Source organism: Ctenocephalides felis, unplaced genomic scaffold (genome assembly GCF_003426905.1).
Source record: "Ctenocephalides felis isolate EL2017-DRISC unplaced genomic scaffold, ASM342690v1 CF-g0.4_SCAFFOLD_01604, whole genome shotgun sequence".
In the NCBI taxonomy this organism is placed as follows: domain Eukaryota; kingdom Metazoa; phylum Arthropoda; class Insecta; order Siphonaptera; family Pulicidae; genus Ctenocephalides; species Ctenocephalides felis.
This window is the reverse complement of record NW_020537758.1, coordinates 1,899,029-1,920,895: the sequence shown is the minus strand read 5'-3', so window position 1 is coordinate 1,920,895 and position 21,867 is coordinate 1,899,029. Positions and strand designations below refer to the sequence as shown.

At 27.2% G+C, this 21,867-nt stretch overlaps 4 protein-coding genes across 4 annotated transcripts; all 4 read left to right on the top strand.

The window, feature by feature from the left end:
* Window positions 1-2,316: 2,316 nt before the first annotated feature.
* On the top strand, window positions 2,317-9,372 carry LOC113372763 (lipase 1-like). Its single transcript, XM_026613106.1, has 8 exons — window positions 2,317-2,391; window positions 2,910-3,087; window positions 4,761-4,878; window positions 7,293-7,539; window positions 7,597-7,761; window positions 7,822-7,906; window positions 9,009-9,151; window positions 9,217-9,372. Exons 1-8 carry the CDS (start codon window positions 2,317-2,319, stop codon window positions 9,370-9,372), a joined length of 1,167 nt encoding a protein of 388 aa, XP_026468891.1.
* Window positions 9,373-10,447: 1,075 nt separating this feature from the next.
* LOC113372270 (CDP-diacylglycerol--glycerol-3-phosphate 3-phosphatidyltransferase, mitochondrial) lies at window positions 10,448-12,432 on the top strand. The gene is made up of 4 exons (XM_026612598.1): window positions 10,448-11,499; window positions 11,559-11,767; window positions 11,823-11,989; window positions 12,051-12,432. Exons 1-4 carry the CDS (start codon window positions 10,662-10,664, stop codon window positions 12,301-12,303), a joined length of 1,467 nt encoding a protein of 488 aa, XP_026468383.1. The 5' UTR covers window positions 10,448-10,661; the 3' UTR covers window positions 12,304-12,432.
* A 365-nt stretch (window positions 12,433-12,797) lies between these two features.
* Window positions 12,798-15,061, top strand: LOC113372271 (soluble calcium-activated nucleotidase 1). The gene is made up of 7 exons (XM_026612599.1): window positions 12,798-12,995; window positions 13,502-13,875; window positions 13,939-14,105; window positions 14,173-14,245; window positions 14,317-14,453; window positions 14,512-14,748; window positions 14,809-15,061. The coding sequence occupies exons 3-7, from the start codon at window positions 14,040-14,042 to the stop codon at window positions 15,013-15,015; spliced, it is 720 nt and encodes a 239-aa protein (XP_026468384.1). The 5' UTR covers window positions 12,798-12,995; window positions 13,502-13,875; window positions 13,939-14,039; the 3' UTR covers window positions 15,016-15,061.
* Window positions 15,062-16,449: 1,388 nt separating this feature from the next.
* LOC113372969 (glucose-induced degradation protein 4 homolog) lies at window positions 16,450-18,076 on the top strand. The gene is made up of 6 exons (XM_026613299.1): window positions 16,450-16,682; window positions 17,009-17,176; window positions 17,250-17,363; window positions 17,426-17,544; window positions 17,601-17,680; window positions 17,753-18,076. The coding sequence occupies exons 1-5, from the start codon at window positions 16,536-16,538 to the stop codon at window positions 17,662-17,664; spliced, it is 612 nt and encodes a 203-aa protein (XP_026469084.1). The 5' UTR covers window positions 16,450-16,535; the 3' UTR covers window positions 17,665-17,680; window positions 17,753-18,076.
* The last annotated feature ends 3,791 nt before the right edge of the window (window positions 18,077-21,867 follow it).

The window sequence follows — 21,867 nt, the reverse complement described above, 5'->3', positions numbered from 1 at the left end:
TATTTTTCGATCGTGTTGTCAAACAAAAACACTAATAATTATTTAAATTTAAAATCGAATTGATATAATAAAATCAATAGAAATATCGAAAATACAAATACTCTAGGTCAACAACTCTACAAAGCTGCGTTTAGAATTAAAACGATAGAAAATATTATTTATTTAATAATATTATTAAAAATAGTAATGAACATTAAATACTACTAAATTTTGATACAAAAAAAATCATTTAAATTTAAATATACAATTTATTATTTCAATAAAAAAATTCAATCACCTTAATCGACTCATATTAGGGGTATGTTGTTTATAAATATTATATTATATTTAATTTAGTATTTTATAAATATTTTTAAAGCCCAGATGATTTTTTATTTTTAAGATCTATTACAATTAATTACTAGTAAAAAATATTATAGGAATTTAATTTTTAGTTTCAACCAATATATAAAATCTAGTTTATATATTTTTTTTATATTTATATATCATATCTACAATAAATATATGAACTCTAAAATGTTTTTGAAATATTTATTCTATCAATATTATTGTTTTACTTTCATGTAAACCTGCTCTTAAAAATCGTGCAGAACAAAATATATAAATATAAGTATGTTCTCTACGCTTATATATAAGTGGGGAATAAAATAATTATTAAAATCAGCTTAAGAAAATATATAGACATATATTTGTTTATAACAAACGCCAAATAACGACATATTCTTAATCAGATCACATCTGTAAATAAATTTTCAAAAAATATTTATTAAATTTGTAAAATAATTACGTTAAAGAATATTATATTAGGTGCAACAATTATTAACTACATTTAAAAAAAAAAATGATTAAATGAATAAATTTATAAAAGTTTCCAAAGTGTTTGTGAGGATATATTAAAAGTATTATTTTTTAATTTAGTGTATTAAGGAAAAGTTTTGTGCTCTATTTTTTAACCATTTTTTATTTAGGTACAAAAATATAAAACAAAATCAATAAAATTTGAAAATATTATTAATAAATTTTGAATGCTATTTCATTAATTGACAATATATAACAAGTGTAATTTTTTTTTGAGTTTTTTTACTATACAAGATATTGTTAATAATAAAATACAGAATTTCAGTTTTGAAATATATTCTTTCAAAAATTATAGTGTCAGGTGTTTTAAAAAATATATAATTTCTTCAATTAATTGTAATAAAAATAAGAATTTTAGTATTTGAAAATATAAAAACTTTAACTTTTATGTATGTAATTGTTTTTACTAAAATATATAATTAATTATTTTAGATAAAATTCAGATATTGAAAATATATTAAAAATATTATTTAAATATTGACTCTAGATTTTGGTCTTAAAATATATTAAAAACATTATAAAATATTAGCTTAAAGCAGCTAATTATTATTAATAAATTTAAAAAAAATTATAAGGATAGAAAAGTATTTTTTATCAATAATTATTTTTTATATTAAAAAATTCTAAAATAATGTATTACATAAGAATATAATTTATATTCAAAAATATTATTTTTAAAAATAGTAAACTTAAATTGTTAAAAGTGGCAGTTATTTAAAATAATTATAATTAATATAAAAATATTATTTAAAAATTCAGCTTAATATTATAAATATTTAATTCAATATTAATATTAGTTAATTTTTTAGTTAACTTTCACTAGATTTAAATAACTAATTAAACAGATTAATAATTTACCATCAATTTTTTAAAAATAATAAAAAAACAACAAAACAAGTAAATTCAAAATAAATGTGCAAATTTTACTTTTTGTTCATATTTTAAAATTATGTTAAAAATACTAATTACAATTTGAAATTATATTAAAAATACTAAACTTTTTGTTTATATTTTGAAATTATATTAAAAATACGAATTTTATGTAAATTTTAATCTTCTGATAAAAATAAAAAAAAAGTTGTTATGAATAAATTTTTAACATGATTAACACTATTTTATTAAAAACTATTTAAGTGTAATATTTAAATTAAAAAAATAGTGTGCGATTTTTAAGATAATTAATATTATTATAAAATAGATAGCAAAAATAATGTATTTAATATAAAATTGATTTTATTAAAAATATTTGTAATTTTTTTCAGCAAAACCTCCTATTTATTTTTTAGAAAATAATAAAAATTAATCAATGATAATAGAGTACAAAAACTTGATTGGGGTATCAAATTTTTAAAAAATATTACAAATTTTCATAAATTTGTTGTGTATAATGGAAGCTGATTGTTCTCTCATATAAAAATTTACTACAAACCAAAAAATATTATATAATTTATTACCAAAATGCAATTTGTGCCGATATTTTTTTTCCTGGGCGTTGCTGTTTATGCGCAAAAAATTGATAAATCTGATTCCGTGGTAAGTTTTTGGCGGCAGAATTATTTTTTTATTATGTAATTGTCAAGGACGGAATTAAAAACAAATTTAGATTTAATAGATTCCTCTAACAACATTCTGGTATCAAATTATTTAACATAATTTGACATTGAAATGGAAAGTTGAATTTTAATCGACCATTTGTATTCGTAAATAGATTTAAATATATGTATATATATTATATATATATATAAATATATCTATATATATATATATATATATATATATATAATATGATAAAAACCCTAATCTGGTATTTTCAACAAATCATGTTTTCCCAGGATTTTCCTTCATTTTGCGCGCAACCAGGAACGACCGCTTGTTCCGGGTTAAGCGCACGAGCGCAATTTTGGCCTAGCGTTTACAAGCAATATTAATTTTATATCTAGCAGAATCCTTTTATTATTATTATTTAAGTACTTATAAGGACTCCGAATATAATTTTTTTAGCAACATTGTTGTTGTAATTGTATAGTAAGATATAATTTTTATTATTTTAGACGGATTTGATTACATCCGCTGGTTATCCTGCAGAATTACATAATGTTGTCACTGATGATGGATACATCTTATCAATGCACAGGATACCAAATCCAGGAAAAAAGCCAATTGTTTTAATGCATGGACTTTTGGCAACTTCTGCTGCATTTGTTACAATTGGCCCGAAAAAATCTTTGGGTAAGGAAAATTGATAGTTAACAAGAAAATTGGTAATTGAAATCTTAGAAGGCAACCGACAAAACATTTAAACAAAAAACACTTTAAACGGTAAAAAATGGACAAAGACAAAACTAAAAAAAATACTTAAAATACATAAAAAATGTCAATTAAGAAAAAATATTAAACTAACAAAAAGCAAAAATTGTTTAACTGAAAAACAAACTAAATTAAGTGATTAATAAACAAAATGGACATGAAAAATTTGTAGGTAACCAGCAAAAATCAAATAAAAAATTTGGGCAAGCCAAATAGGCATTAAAAATATTGGGATGGCAAAAGAAAACAAGAATAATTATTAGGTAACCAAAATAAAAATAGTTACTAGAAAAAATATTATTGGCCAACAAAAATTATTAGACTAACCAAAAGCAATTATTATTAGATACTCAAAATTTTAGAAAAATAAATAGCTAATAAAATGTAATTTACAATATCTAGCAAAATCTAAACCAAATATTTAGGAACTTAGACAAAAAATTATGAGGTATGTAACTAACAATAGTTTTAAAATAATCATTATTTAATCAATACAAAAACAAAGAATAAGCAAAAAGCTTATAACCAACAATATTCAAATATTATTATATAACCAAATCTTTAAAAAAAATGCTAAGCAACTTATAAAAAATTTGATAAAATGAAAACAGTTACGTAATCAATGAAATAAATTTTATTACAAATATTTCTGCCATACATCATTTTGACGTAAGTACATATTATAATTTTGGAAAAAATCGAGAAAATCTCCTGAAAATCGAGAAAACAATTAAAAAATCGAAAATGTAACCAGTGGGGCATGTCATCGTGTCTCAGGGCAAATTGCTGGAACTTACCGTACCAAAAATTTTTTTTTTTGAAAAACCTTCAAAGTTCATTGAAAACTTTGAAATAAAAAGATTTTTTGGACTATTTTGAAAAATGAGAACTTTTTTTATATATTTCGAAATTTTTTTATACATTGAATTTTTCTGAAAATTTTGAACTTTTCAAAATAATCGTGGCTGTTTTAGAGAATAAATGACTCAGAAATAGCTAGACGTGCCTTTACCAAAAACTTATCAACACGTATCCTTATCAATACGAATCGAATGTTTTTTGAATTATTCAAATCGATTAATTCGTGTTCCCAAAATCGTCGACAAAAATTTGTATCCGTACACATACACTTACATCCATTTTTTATAAGGTATGCCAAAATGTTCAGAAACTTCTGAAACGTAAAGATATATAAAAATTGTCATTTTCGATTTGTGGACGATAATAAATGAAAAAATGCTATCCTATACTCAAAACAAAACACTTAAATAAATATTAGTCTTAAAAAATCCAGAAAAGAATGTATCGAAGAAAGATAAACTTATTGAACTAACAAGAAAATAGTTCTCAAAAAATATATATTCGATGAATAAATATATCAATTAACCGACAAAAAACAAAAACAAATAAGTAACCATCAAACACAACATTGGGCAAAAAAATATAAAGCAAACTGCACAAAATAAAAATCATTCGACCAACGAACAAAAAAATTGGTCAAAAAATCCAGAAAAAAATTTCAAGATCCTTCTAATAATCTCCATATCTAAAATCTAATTTTCAATTATTTTTAGTATATTTTTTATTTTTTACAGGTTTTATGTTATACAACGATGGATATGATGTATGGATGCCAAATGCAAGAGGAACCACCTTATCCAGAGCTCACCAAAAATTAGATCCTGACAGAAATCCTAAATTTTGGAACTTCAGGTACAGAAATGAGTTACTATTAATTTATTACTATTAATATCTATTACGTACATCTCATTTATAAATTTAGTTCATTAACAACAACTCATCAACCTGCGAGATAAATTTCAAGGTTTCCGCCTTGTCTTATTGGGTCAACGGAACGGAAAATCATATATTAGTAGACGTATAAATTATTTATTTATTTATCTATAATTATTGTTTAAACCGATTTTGAACAAAATCAGAAGGAATTGCACAATTCTGAACGTCTGTGATTTATTCCGAATGCATTTTGAATGATAATCATACGTGGAATAAATTAAAATCAAACTGGTTATCGACATTGAAAGCCAAAATCATCGCCTCGGGGATAAATGATAATTTGTTGTAATTCCTTGTTTATAAAGAAGACATATTAGATAACATCAAATAAAAAAATACAAATTTTTAGAGCATCATTATTTTTCCATACGTTTCGATATATGATTTCATGTCTTTGGAAAAACAAGCATAAATAACACTAAAAATATCAGTTATTGTGAATTGTAAGTGATTTCAAATAATCGACATAGTCAATGAGAATTTAAATTCAACAACTTTTCAATTTGTCACGATTGAATTTTGAAATTTTGACTTAACCCATTAATACAACCTTTGCAAAATTTTATATTTGAACTATCGTCCCTAGGCCTATAATATTTTAGGCTATTAATACTTTTAAGTTTAATCACATTGTAATATATTATCAATATATTTTTAGTGCTTTGTTTATAAAAACTGATGATGACTTGAAATCACATGTTAAAATCTTATTTCAATTTTGGTATCAAACGATTCAGAATGACTCTAAACGTCAAAAAAACATAAATAAAATATGCTGACTAAAACAAACATTTTTTTAGTTTAAAATTATTGTTAAAAACATCACAATATAAATTTTAAATTTGTAATTAGTAATAAAAACCTGTTGAACTTAAATGTTGGTTAAATGGCTAAATACTTAAAATCCTTAATTATTTCGCCTCAGTTTTTGGTAAAAAAAATGGTAAATAATAATCAAAAACATCACAATAATAAATTAAAATCTTGATTTCTGAAAAAACAAATTAGAATACTCAATGGACATCAGGACATCCTTGCCGCACTCCTCCCTTAAATCCTTCCTCATTTCGCCTCAATTTTTGGTAAAAAAATGGTAAAAGGAATAATCAAAAACATCACAATAATAAATTGCAATTTCCAAAAAAACAGAATAGAATTCTCAATGGACATCAGGACATCCTTGCAGAACTCCTCCCTAAAATACATCATTATTTCGCCTCAGTTTTTGGTAAAAAATTGGTAAAAAAAATCACAATCATAAATTTCAGTCTTGATTTTTGAAAAAAAAACAGAATAGAATACTCGATGCTTCTTCTTATTCCTGCACTACAATATATTAATAAAATGCAGCATCCTTGCCAAACTCCACTTCAGTTTTTGGTAAAAATTGGTACAAAGTTGGTGAAAAATACGATAATAATAAATTTCAATCTCGATTTTCAATAAATAGAATAAAATCCTTGATGCATTCTTATTTTAATTTTCACACTAGATATTAATAATAAAATGCTGCATCCTCGCCGTCTCCTCTTCACTTTATGGAAAAATTGATACAAATTTGGTGAAAAACGTCAAAATAATAAAAATCAATCTTGGTTTCCAAATAGACAAAATAAAATCTTTAATGCACTCCTTATCTGATTTCCACACTACGTTTTGTTAAAAAAAAAGGCAGCATCCTTGCCGCACTCCTCTTTAGTTTTTGACAAAAATTGGTACAAAGTTAGTGAAAAACACCAGAATAATAAATTTTAATCTTGATTTCTGAAAAAACAGAATAGAATCCTTAATAAACAACAAGACATCCTTGCCGCAATCCTCTCTAAAATCTTTACTTATTTCGCCTCCTTAAAAAAATAAATTAAAGAATAAATTTCAGTCTTGATTTTCGAAAAAACAGAATGAAATCCTTAGTGATTCTTCTGATTTTTACACTACATTTTATTATTAAAATGCAGCATCCTTGCCGCACTCCTCTTCAGTTTTTGACAAAAATTGGTACAAAGTTGGTGAAAAACATCACAATAATAAATTACAATTCTAATTTCCAAGTAGAAATCGCAATAGAATCCTTTAGACACTCCCTTCTTATTTCTACTGTACAATAAATTATCCTTGTCCTCCATTTTCTAAAAACAAAGAAAACACTATAAAAAAAAATGTTTTTCGAAATCAAAAACACTTTATAATTGCAATCTGAATTTCCAAATCCAATCTACCTTATGATTTTTAATGCAGCATCCTTGCTGCACTCCTCTTTAGTTTCTATTAAAAATTGGTACAAAGTTGGTAAAAAACATCACAATAATATTTTATAATTTTTTTCCTAGTTGGCACGAAATAGGAATCCTAGACCTCCCAGCATCCATCGACTACGTCCTAAATGCCACCGAAAACGTTTCGTTACGTTTCATTGGCCATTCCCAGGGCACGACTGTCTTTTTCGTTTTGTTGGCCGAAAAACCAGAATACAACAAAAAAATCATCACAGCCCATTTGATGGCACCAGCTGCATACGTCTGGAACGTACGAAGTCCTTTGATCAGGACATTGGAGATATTTAATACACCTTTACAGGTACCAGGAAATAATGATAAATAAAAATCTAGGTTTGTGATATAAATGTTTTTTTAGCGAAATGCTGTAGAAGTTGGTGTCCAGGAATTTTATCCAGGTGGTGCAAGAATTTCGTCCTTGTGGAAACGTTCTTGCCAAAATATCAATCAGCCTTTGTACAGGATGTTCTGTACCAGAGTTATTTACCTTCTGGGAGGTGCCAATGCAAAACAATTTAATTTTGTAAGTTTATCACAAAAATTTAATATTTGTGCTTGATATTTATTAGTTTTGTTTGTCCAGGAGTACATCAGGGTGATTCAAAAAAGTTTTCCAGGAGGCTCTTCGGCCAAGCAGTTTGATCATTTTATACAATTAGTATCATCAAGTAAGTAAGAAGATAATTGAAACAAATTGGTAAAACAACTACTGGTGTATGGCATCGTGCCTTAATATAAATTGCTGGAACTTCCCGTATCGTAATGAAATATTCGAGAAATTTTAAACGTTTTCAAATATATTATTAGAATTACTTACTTTCATGATTTTTGCTATCTTGTTATATCTGATTGTGAGCAAATCAAATGTAAATTATAAATCAATTTATCTCCAGAACATTAACAATATTCATTTCATTTCGAAATCTATTTCAAAAATATAGTTCCCTAATTTTGCACAAAATTGAAAAAGTGCTCCCGTATAGTCACAGTCTAAACAGCATTTGCAAATAATTCTGTGCGACATTTTCACTTATACTGTGCTTAGCTTGGCGGCATTTTCACATTTTTCAATAGTTTTCACAAAATTCAAAAGTGCTCCTTACATAAACAGTCTAAACGCACTTGGGTAAACATTTGTACCAGAGTGGCGCTTAGACTGTGCTTAGCCTGGGTCATTTTTTGAATTTTTAATCCAAAATTACAAAAATATTTTATGGAAAATAAAAATGTATGATGTAATAATTTTTTATTCTCAAAAGCAATTGTCAATACAAGCAGAAAGTTTTTTTAGATCATTCAAAACTGCCATTTTTGGCACATTTAGTTCTGTATCTTCGAAATGGCGGGACCTGTCTTTGCCAAAAACTAATCACCTCTTCTCCCAATCATTATAAATTGAATGTTTTTTAGATCATTCAAATCCGATACTCCGTTCTCTCAAAAACTCGATTTGTATTTTCTGCACTCTTTGCTCAGTATCTCCGTAACGACTGGACCTACCTTTGCCAAAAACTAATCGGCACATCTCCCAATCGATAGGAATCGAATGTTTTTTAAACCATTCAAATCGATTGATCCGTGCGCTCGAAAACGTGGACGAAAAATTGTATCCATACATACATACACACACACCCATTACTACCCTACGGGAAGTTAATGAAAAGTTTTGATAAAACTAACAAACAATCTGGTAGATACAATATTGTTCTAAATATTTTTACACAGTTGTTTTTAACAATGTCTTGCACGATAATGATTATTTTTTCCTAGGACGATTTAGTAAATTCAATTACGGTCCCCAAAAAAATCTGCAAATCTACAAAACCCCTGAAGCCCCTGAATATGATTTCAGAAACATCACAGCTAAAATATTCATATATTATGGAGACAACGATTATTTGATAACTCCAAAGGTAAAATATAATATATTTTAAATAATATATATAATAAGTTTTGGATAAAATGGTATTATTTTTAGGATGTCCATCAAACTGCCAGTAAGATTAAGAATTTACAAGGAATGTACAGAGTACAGGATCGTGATTTTTCACACATGGACTTTTTGTGGGCGAATGATTGCGATAAATTACTATATACAAAAGTTATGAAAGACCTCGAATTAGGAAAAAATTAATAAGTTTAAGTAGATGATTTTTTTTTACTTATTAATAAATAGTTTTTAGATTTTATGTTAAGTAGATGATTTTTTGTAAGTAATAAGTAGACGTTGTGCTAATAGTCTGATTAATATATAATGTGCCATTGATTTAATAAATAGTTGTAATAGTAATAGAGCACGAATAAAATTATACGATTGATAAATTTGTTTTAATTTTTTGTTAGTAATAGAAATGTTCAAGTTTATTCATGTGTATAGATCATAACTATTATACAAAATATATAATGAGCATTTTGCCTCAAGGCTTAAGGCCAGTTCCCAGAATACCAAATATATGTAAATATGAAATTGCAACTATATAAATATTTCAACTGTTATTAATTTTTATGATGTCGAACGATTCAGAATGACTTTAGACATTGAGAAAACAGCAAATTTGATTTTCTGGCAAAAACATAAACTTCATAAACATAAATATGAAAACAAAACCTTATATATTTTATAATAATATTAATTTCGATTTCTATTTTCTGCACTATTTGCTCTGCATCTCCGTAACGGCTGGACCTGCCTTTGCCAAAAACTAATCAGCACATCTCCCTATCAATAAGAATCGCAAGTTTTTTGAATTATTAAAATCGGTTGATCCGTGCACCCGAAAACGTGGACGAAAAATAGTATCTACACATACATACAGACACATACAATCATTTTTTCTGACGTATACCAAAATGTTCAGAAACCTCTGAAACGTGAGATATACAAAAAATTTCATTTTCGATTTTCGGCCTATTACTGTAACTTACTCTAAGGGAAGTTGATATATACCGGGTTTACCTTCAGGCAAGTTGCCAGAACTTCCGATATATGTAACTATGCCTAACCATTTCATCTGTTATTGAATTTTTTTATGTATAACTATTCAGAATGACTTTAAACATTGAGAAAATAAAGCAAGTTATATTTTCTGGCAAAAACATCATTTGAAACTTATTAGAAAAAATAATCAATTTGGAACAAACCACGTGTTAAGATAATATGTCAGAACAGACCAATTCTTCGTCAATAATTCCTTTCCCAACTTCACGTCGAACTAAACGTCAAATATTCGAACTGTCAAAACAAGTTCAGACATTTATAAAAAAAAACGTTTTCTTTTAGATTTATCATTACCAAAACCCCCAAAAAACTATCGTTTCATTCAAAATATGTCGTGATAAACTACAAATTTTCAAATTCAAGCTAAATCATTAAACTACAAGTGACATAACAAAGCCTAACCTCCAGATGCATATTTCGCAACGATGATAAAAAGATTCTTCAATACATTTCTCGAACACCCAGGTATACCTATAGCAAATCCAGATCTGATACCAAATTCTAAATATGTAGTAAACACAGTATTTGCTTCTAAAGATTTGGAATCTCTGAATTGGTTACATGCTTATGCACCTTGCTTTCCTGTAAAAGCTAGTTGTATTCGTATATTGAACGAACCATCGGATTTTTATAATTGTTTGCTAAGTAAATGTCAAGAAGCTAAACGTAGGATCACTTTAGCAAGCTTGTACATTGGCACAGAAGAACCTGAAACAGAATTAGTTCAAGCGATACAGAATAACCTCAATAGCTCTCAAGGACGTTTAAAGATCAATATCCTTTTGGATTTTACACGAGGCACTAGAGGTGCCAAGGATAGTAAATCTGTATTACTACCTCTTCTTCAAAAACATAGAACATCGGTTAATTTATCTTTGTACCATACACCTTTACTCAGAGGTTTGACAAGGAAACTAATACCTCCAAGATGGAACGAACTAATGGGACTACAACATATGAAAGTCTACCTCATAGATGACACAGTAATAATGAGTGGAGCCAATTTATCCAAAAACTATTTTACCAATCGACAAGACAGATACATTATGATACAAGATGAAGCTTTAGCTGATTTTTATGATGAGTTCATATCACGAGTGCAACAGTTTAGTTTACAAGTCAATGCTGATGATACAATAGGGCTGCACAAAGATTGGAAGTATTATCCTTATAAAGGAGATAGATCAAATTTTGTAAACACGGCTAGATTGAAAGTTTTAGAACATTTTGAACAATCTATGTATAAATATAACACCGAAGAAGGTAAAAACATAGTTTTTAAATATATTATTAACATATCACCAAAAATCTTTTGGTTTCAGATGCAGATACTTGGGTATTTCCTTTAACAGAAATGGGTCAATTGGACATTCATCACGATAGTGTTGTTACACATAAATTGTTATCAGAGGCCCCTCAGAATTCAAAATTAAAATTTGCTACAGGTTATTTTAATCTCACAAAGGACTACGCACACACAATTGTTAATAATTGTAGAGCACATTGTTCCCTGTTGATGGCTCATCCAAATGTAAGTTGATATATAAAAATTGTATTTGTAAAATTATTAACTATAATTTTTTCAGGCAAACGGTTTCCAAGGTGCCAAAGGACCAGCTGGAGGTATACCTGCAGCATATTCTCTGCTCGCAAACAAATTTTGTACACAAGTTAAAGAAGCTGAACAACAAGAACGTGTAGATGTATTGGAATACCAAAAACCTGGTTGGAGCTACCATGCTAAAGGACTTTGGTACAAAAAATCACAAATAAATTCTTTATTCCATTACTAACAATGTGATTTTTCTATCCAGGTATTATCTTCCCGAAACAGATCTTCCAGTTTTGACCATTGTGGGATCTTCAAACTTTGGTGAAAGATCTGTAAATAGAGATCTTGAAGCCCAAATGTGTATTGTTACATTAAGTAAAGATTTGCAACAAAGGCTTGAGAATGAATGCAGACAACTGTTTTCAAGAGGCTCAAGAGCCGAAGCAAAGTTGGAAGAGAGGTTTATTCCTAGATGGGTGAAATTGGTTGTCGGACTTTTTAGACATTATTTTTAAAAGACAATATTTATAGGTAGCACAATTTTTAAACACCAAAATGAGATATGTTAATTATGTGAGGTTAATTTTATTTATGTTTGTTGTTTTGTGGTTTGATAAATGTGATATTTCTAACTGTATGGATAGCGAAAGAATTGTTTTAATTTATTTACATATTGTTGTAATAGTAAAAATGTTTAAATAAAGTATTAAAATATAAAATTTCATTATTCAATACAAATTTCTCAAAATCTAAAAAACACCTGATAGCAATCTAAGGCCATCAGCAACTTATAAATCACTCATAAAGTAATGTATTGATCAAGTCAATAATTTACACATGGCAAAATGCCTCTTACACATACTATTACGTTTACATTATACTATTATAGTTCATATTATTATACCCTCTATTTTCAAATTTCGCGCGTAGAGTTGTGCAACTTCACACAATACTTTGACAGCTGTCATCGAGCTGTCAAACGTGCGTTCGTGTGTGTGGGGGCCTCGAAATTAGTTCTGCCTTGTCAAATAATTCTAGTGACAATGTTATCAGTTATTGTGCAAATATGGGCCAACAGTGCGTGAAAAATTAGGAGGCAAGTCTCTTTGCAATATTTCAAGATGTCCAAATAGCGCAAGCGATTCCTTTTCATCTTATAACCTCTGTTGAAGATCTCGTCCCGATGCCGAAAGATAGCTCAATTTTGGTAACATTTAAAGAAATTTGTATTCTGTGCAAGTAATTTAGATGTTTTGAGGCTTATTTTGGTGTATTAGAGCCTCGGTGACATGGCATGGGATTTGAGGAACCTTGTTGTTCATATGGACTTTCACTAGCTAAATTTGCACAAATTTGGTTTAGTGAAAGTGCATTTCATCATCATTTTTATTAGTTGATTTATATTAGTTTTTCTGTATGTAACACACTTAACAAGTAATTCGATTTAAATCATGTTAGTTGTATTTAGTTTTGTGTATCATTTATTGATGTTTACAAACTGTAAAAACTAACTAAATAAATATTTCAAAACATGCATGTACCATTTGTTTAAGTGTTTTACTTGTTAAATATTTTGTACTTGTTCTAAAAATTATATTAGAATTATTCTGTTACACCTTTTAATAATTACTTTAGAAATCCAGTACATATTTGTATTCACTATATATAAATACATTTATCAATTAATTTATTTATTTATCCTTTTCCCCCTAGGATATCGAAGATAAAATTTCGATGGACTGGCGTTCCGCCCTCCGGACGCCCCCCACATATCGAATAGGAACAGGCAGAATTACATTTCAGATGCGATTTGTATGGGTTTTCATTGGTGTACTAGTTATTTTCTTTTATTTTACAACAGAGAGTCAAAAATCGATCAAACTCCATACACAAGCATTAATTCCATCAATGGGGTAACACAAACAAACCGTCAAATGGATTCTATTATAACTCAACATATCCATTAACAAAACCCATCACGTCTGAGCATTTGATTACTTACAGAATTGGGGTCATATCGGACCTTGATAAAGACTCAAAATGTGGTGGGGATAGAAAAAATTGTTGGAAGAGCTTTTATAAAAAAGGTAATAAAGGATAAATGATTTATGTATATAACTAAAATATTAATGTGAATATTTTATTAATAGGATATTTATCTCATAATCGTATAAGCGATGAAATTACAATATCCTGGGACAGTGGGGCACCTTTAGAGTTAACTTCAGGATTTGCTTTGAATGGACGAGGTATGGAACTTTCAGAACTCACAACGTTCGATGGAAGGCTTTTGAGTTTTGATGATCGGACAGGAATGGTTTGTCCAAATAACTACAAATATTATATTAATATTTATCAGATTTATCAAATTGGCTTGATTGTAGGTTTATGAAATCATTGGTGACAAAGCTTATCCTTGGGTTTTACTTATGGATGGAGATGGTAGAAAAACTAAAGGTAATAATTAGAAACATGAAACTTTTAGTTTAATTTGAATGCTTTTATAAGTATGCATTTCCTTTTTTAAGGTTTTAAATCTGAATGGGCTACAATAAAGCACAATACTCTCTATGTGGGATCAATGGGTAAAGAATGGACCACTCCATCAGGAGAATTCGAACATAAAGACCCCCAATGGGTCAAAACAATTTCCACAACAGGCGAGGTATTAATAAAAAATTACTTGTATATTTGCGCAATATTATAATTGAATTTTTTACTAGGTGAAGCATATCCAATGGACAAATCAATACAATGCAATAGCAAAAGCCTTAGGCATTCCTTTACCCCCTGGATATGTTATCCATGAAGCCTTAGCTTGGTCTGAAATACACCAAAAATGGGTTGCACTCCCGAGAAGATGCTCTGAAGACAGATATAATGAAACGTTAGATGAAATTAAAGGATGCAATGCCATTGTTACAGCTGATGAGGACTTTAAAAACATTAAAGTCACACAGGTAAAACAAACTTACTTCAAAACTGCTGTAACAGACAAATAAGTATGCGATCCTTTGTAGATAAAATCGAAAAAGGATCCCACACTAGGATTCTCCAGTTTCAAATTTCTCCCCGGTACAAAAGATGATATAATAATAGCTTTACAATCTTATGAGTACAATGGAGTTACGGCTACTTACGTAACAGCTTTAAGAATGGATGGACATGTGATAATGGATAAACAAAAGTTTGCTGATTTGAAATACGAAGGATTAGAATTTATATGATAAATTTATATTTTTTTAGTCTTACTTGAAAATCAAGCCATTTGTTTGTAAGTTTATAGGTAAAATTTTATTGTATATTTATTTATGCATTTTTGAACCATGTAGGTATTTTTTTAATAAAATATTTATTTGAGTTTTTAGAAAAATCTAATGGATTGTGATTTAATAAACCTTTCTGTAATTTTTTAGTCATGATAATGACTAGAGTAAATTTTATATAAATAAATTATAAAAGTTTTAAGTTATTACTCAGGTTTAACAAATCAATTTTCATAATTTAAACAGCGCTAGAAATTGACTACATAAATGTGTATTTGTGTCGATTTTGCAATAACAGACAAGTAATAACTTTCCAATATATTTTTTTATATTTTCTCAATGTTTCAAGTCATTCTTATTGTATGGCACCACAAGTGGTAAAACTATGTATTTGTGAGCCAAATTTTTCGTGGATATTTTCTCAAATATAACAATAAGTAGTAATACTCTTAATAAGTAGTATTATTTATATATTTGGATATTGAAATTTTGAATAATACATAGTTTGCATATATAACACTAAAACATACTGAAGTTTTTATTCAAATTATGAATTATTCAAAATTTCAATATTCAAATATAAATAATAATTGTATGGACATTGCGTGATGTATTAGGTTAATAATTTTATAGAAAAACTGCAAAATCGGAATTCTCATTGAATAAGTTGATTATTACATATATTGGGAAGCTCATACGCCTTTTATTCTATTATAACACTTAATGAATATAATTTGTACTTACTGAATACTAATTTGACATTAGTCAGCTGTAACCCCACAAAACACTTTAATAACCTGACGCTAACAAACCAATTTATCTATTGCATGATGAGTAATTCTTTAAACTATACACTTTTATGTCAAATACTCAAATAACAGTGTTTATTTAAATTTTTTAGCTGCTTTGTTTTAGTAAACTGTCACTTCGTTAAGAGCCATTTTGAAAATACCGAATTTCCGTTAATGGCGCGGTTGCCAACATTTTGACACAGATGTAACGGAAATATTATAATTTATATAATTTAATAAAAATATTACTTTTAAGTATAGATTTTCACTTTTTCAAGACTAAAGAGCAGATATAATTGAAGAAACAGTATTTTTGGAGCATAAATACTCTTGGTGGGTTTTTAAAATCATCCGTTAAATTTGATCTGTATATATCTAGTTTATATATTATTCATACTTATATATTATAATTAAATTAAATGGCTCTAATTATACAAAAATAACGTAATTGCGTATGTGTTACATATAAAAATTTGATTATTTACTTTGCGTTTGAGACTTTAACGGCTGATTAACGGATTTTATCGTTCCATTACCAACGGATCTATTTCTCTTTACTCAAGCGTTTGCGCGCCTTCGTCTTTTGGTTTGTCATTTTCCTCTATCTGTCAAACTCAAATGAGTCAGATTTGTAAAGCAGATTGTATCGCCCAGTGTTTTAATTTAAAGTGTTTTTAAATGTAAATAAAGATGCCAGTGCGTGTGGACATCGCTCCTCCTCCGCCAGCAAATTCTAAACAACCTGGCTTAACTAAATCCCTTTTATATAATGGGTCGAAATTCCACGGCCATCAGAAGTCTAAAGGGAATTCGTACGAAGTCGAAGTCGTTTTGCAGGTTAGATCAGTCTTTGTTTAGAAAGATGTCGAAACTTTCACTCCCTTTCACTTTGATAATATATAATTGCTGTGCTTGATGGGTAAATCGAGACGGGATAAATCAAAGTCTATACGTGTGTTCATATTATTTTAATATATATTGCATATTTGTTATTATTTTACTCTGTACTTGTTTATCACTAATGTGATGAATCAAAGTCCAAACTTGCCCTGCGTTTGAACCCAATACAAAATATCTTATTATAATTACATATAATATAAACAACTAAATATCTACCTATATTTCTATATATTTTTTGTACCATGAATGTATTTATCATGTAGCATGTAGACGAGGAGAATTCTTATTTATGTGGGTATCTAAAAATAAAAGGACTTACTGAAGAGTTTCCCACTTTGACAACATTTTTTGATGGGGAAATAATATCTAAAAAATATCCTTTTCTTACGAGAAAATGGGATGCTGATGAAGATGTCGACAAAAAACACTGGGTATATAATAAAAGATAATAATAAACTAATCTGAACTTTTCCAGTTTGTTTAACAAGATGTTTTTTTTTGCAGAGTAAATTTGAATCGTTCTCGAAATACTCAAAAACATTTAATACTGATAGTTTTGATTATGATGCTTTAGCAAATACAGATTACGTATTTATGAGATGGAAGGAGCACTTCTTGGTAAATATAATTATATTATAAATTTTGATGTTTTTAGTATATAATTTTAAATATTGTTTTAGGTACCTGATCATACAATTAAAGATATAAATGGAGCATCATTTGCTGGATTTTATTATATATGTTTTCAGAAAAGCGCTGCTACTATAGAAGGATATTATTATCATCGAAGTTCTGAATGGTAAAACTAGAAAATCCTATTAATAATTGTGTATAATCATTTGTTTTATTTTTTAGGTATCAGTCCCTTACCTTAAGTCATGTACCCGAAAACAGTATTCAAATTTATGAATTTAGATGAGCCCCTTCAACAAATGGTTAGTACCAAAAATTCTTATAATTAACTGACTCTTTTATTTAATGGAATCAGTTGAATATTTATTTTTCAGAAAGCAATATCACACATCATTTACTTCGAACAATAGTGCTATAATAGACAAAGTTACATGTGCTTGTACGATATAATTTTAAATGAGCAATGTTATCAAAAAGACTCTCTCCATGGACGCATCATTGGTTTGTCGATTTATTTAATTTATTTTTGTACTGATATGATTTCTATTTTAGTTTGTTTCATAATCATAGAATTATTCATTATCCTTGCAAAGATGTTATAAATTATGATAGCATTTTTATAATGCGTAATTATTAGGTAATTATATATTATATGTGTAAGTCAATAGAGAAATTAATATATTATGTGACACATTATTGACGATAAGCAGGTACTTAGGTCTCTAAAAGCTTTGATTTGGTTTTGGTGAAATATATTATTACGAATTTTCCAAATCTGCAGGTATTCTTATTTATTTTATCAGTATTTAAATGCACCCATGCTTCTCTTTACAATATAAAATAGTCATAGGTGATTGAAGTAGAACTTTTTTAATTAACTTAAAAATCAGTTGCAAGACATATTTTATCTTGCAAAAACTTTGCAATATGTGTAAATAAACGACGATATAATAATTGACAAATTATCTGATTCGTTTGTAGTCCATTTGTTGTTTACATGTCTACCTCCCTAAACTTTCATTCAAAGTTTAGATTTGTCTTTTCATTCAAAGATTATTCAACAGAAATTTAATTTTACAAAATAACCTCAAAATTATTCGAGGTTTAAAAACAGAATATGTTGTACTGTTGTCAATTGCATTCACGATTGTTGTTGAAGTTTAAATTTATAAATTACATATATAAACAGTTTAAAATATTAAAGTATTTTACAAATATTTGTTCAAAAATTCATTGTGTTTATGGTTGAATGTAAGATTTAATTCGACTTGCAGTTAAATTAATAAATAGACAAAAAATATATTTTTTACATTATTTTTAATAATAAATGATAAATAATTAATTTTTGTTGACAGTCTATTTTTTTCATTTGATTCGAAAATATCGATTTTTTCGTTTTGAAACATTGAACATCAGCCAATGACCAATCAGAATTCACGAAATACTTTCTAGTTGTGGCTAAAAATATAAGACAATATAAAAATATATTCTTTACATTATTTTTATTACAAATGATAAATACTTTAATATTTAATTTTTGTTCACTGTCAAGTTTTTCATTTAATTCAAAAATATCGATTTTACCGTTTTGACCATTAAACGACCAATCGCGTCAACTGGATTCAAATAACGTCATCGGCTAATGACCAATCAGAATTGTAAATGCAGTATTTACATATCTTTTATTAATAAATAATATTTTGATAATTAATTTCTGTAGACATTTGTATACATTATTAATATTTTTTTTTAAATTCAACCACATTTGGCTGTTTGGTTGACAATTATCTATCCTTCATTAATTTATATTCATCATCATCAATTAAATCAAAAATATCGAGTTTTTCCTTTTGAAACATTAAACGACCAATCGCGTTAACTCTATTCAAATAACGTCATCGGCCTATGACCAATCAGAACTCACGGAAGTCAGCTGTAACCAACTTCATATTGTAGAAATGCGTCTTGGACGTGTTTAAAGAGGATCTACTTCAAAAACTTATTTAATTAATTCATAATAAACTACTATATAAATATAAAATTACTAACCGTTTAATAAACCGTCTAATAAATATATAGTCAACTCTCTTTTACAAAAAATTGGTTCAGTATTTGTGGAACGGTTTTTATTTAAAAAAATATTTTTTCTTCACATTTGTGGTTGTAATTTGGGACATTGTAAAACTTATTTTGCTGCCATGACAAATTTTTGGAAATATCTTCATAGGTTTGTCAATCAAACATTTATTTTGAATGATAAATGATGTTTCTTTGTTATAAATTCAACGCCTCTAACTGAAAATTGATACTAATTTTAAAGTCATAAAGAGAGGTATAGGAGTTATACATTGTCGAATGACTCTTGCTACATTTAATCTTCACAAAATTTTTTACCAATTCTCTACCATTCATTTTCAATTGAAAAAATCATCAATATTATTTCAATTATTAATTACTTCGCCTCCTGATAGTATTCGAAATAGAGTATTTTTAAACTTATTAAAATAGAGTAGTCATCATTGCTCGCATACTCTTTTTTGACTCTAATAAAAAAAATGTACATAAGGCTTTTTGCGGTTTAAATATTTTTGTAAGTTCAATATCGTGCTGTTTCAAATTGTTGGTTGTAGGTTTTACAAATAGTTGAATATTTATAATAAACGTAGGCATAGTGGAATATTATATCGAATAGATTCATTTATGTATATGTGGATTAAATATATATATTGATTAATTTATTTATGAGTGAACATACGTAACTTGAAAGGTATTATGAAAATTATTTTAAATTTTACATATATATATATATATATATACAGGGCCGGTCCTGGGGTCCTTAGCGCCCGCATGCAACTTTCTTTCTAGAGCCCCCCCCCCTCTATTAATTTTCACCATTTTAACAGTTTATCATTAAAATTATATAAATATTTACATAATTTTAAAAATTAATTTTTAATTATTCTGGATTTAGTACACAAAAAAGTAGATATAATCTAGAAGGGTATAAAATATATTGATTTTAAATTTATTATCGATATCAATAATTAAAACAATCCCTGTCATAATTTTACATTATAATAATATTCAATATATAGTAAATTGGTTAAGGATGTGTGTTCGACTACCATAGCAAAAGAATTAATATTTTTGTTAGATTGAAGTTTTAGAATTTAAGAAATGCATTTCAGAAATAGTATTTAATATTTTGATATAAAGATCTTGATATCAAAATAATAAATGCTGTTTCTGAAATGCATTTCTTAAATTCTATAACTTTAATTTAACAAAAATATTAAGTGAAATAAATAAATTAATTTTTAATTGTTCTGGATTTAGTGCACAAAAAATTAGATATAATCTAAAATCATATAAAATATATTGATTTTAATTATTTTTTTAGAAAATCGAGGTGATTCGAGGGTTGATTTTAATCAAGTATTTTGAATTTTTCATTATTTTTAACGTATGTGCAATATTAATATTTAAAAAACTAGCATTTAATTTACAAACATAACACTCGTATTTCATGTTGGATTTTTTTAAATTTTAATTTAATTTAATTTTTCATCATTTACAATATCCAAAATTGCGTCGTAAACTTCTCATTATTGATATCGTAAGAGCCGTTATATCCAGAGAATCAGCTTGTTATTTTAAAGTTAAATTTTTAACGTATTTTAGAAGTATTGTTCAAAAATCAGTAAAAAATGTAAAGAAATTACACATTTCTTAAACAATATCAATAGGAAAAAAAACTTATTATATTTAATATGTATTATTTCTGTATAGTCAATAATTATTAAATTTAGAGTGTGAACACCACTAGGCATAAAACAAGCCTTAAGATTTTCGTTCCAAAGTAAATTTTGCTTCCATTTTTCATATTTGTTCCACGCATGTCTTCAACATTCAAAGTTTAACAGATGCGAAACATTTGCAACAAAAGCAAAAGTTACAATTCAATTTCTCGGAATAAACAAGTCATTTTCTAAGCACTGACTCCCCATTTTTATAATTTGTTTATATTTTTAACAAGTTCCGATTCAACTAAATCAGCTCGCAATTTCTCGTCAATAATGCCCAACAATTAATTTAATCTTTCGCAGGTTTGCGCTTATGGGATTGAACACTATATAATTTCTTTTACGGTTTCACGGTAACTTCAAACAAAGAAAAAATTGAAAAATTGAATAAGTAGATTAAGCAATAAACAGAGCTGTTATTTATTAATTTGCAGAATTATTAATCGGTTTAATTGTTTCTACTGATATCACATTGCAAAATAAATATGCTTTTTGTGTCTCCGTATCCCTAGTTAAGTTAAATTATTTATTATAATTTATTAAGTATTCCAGATTTTAATAAATAATTCTAGATTTTATATAAAAAAATATAAATATTATATTATAAATTTAATTTTCGAAAAAGGCTTGCGCCCGCATTTTTTTGCATGCATCGCATGCAAGGCAGGACCGGCCCTGTATATATA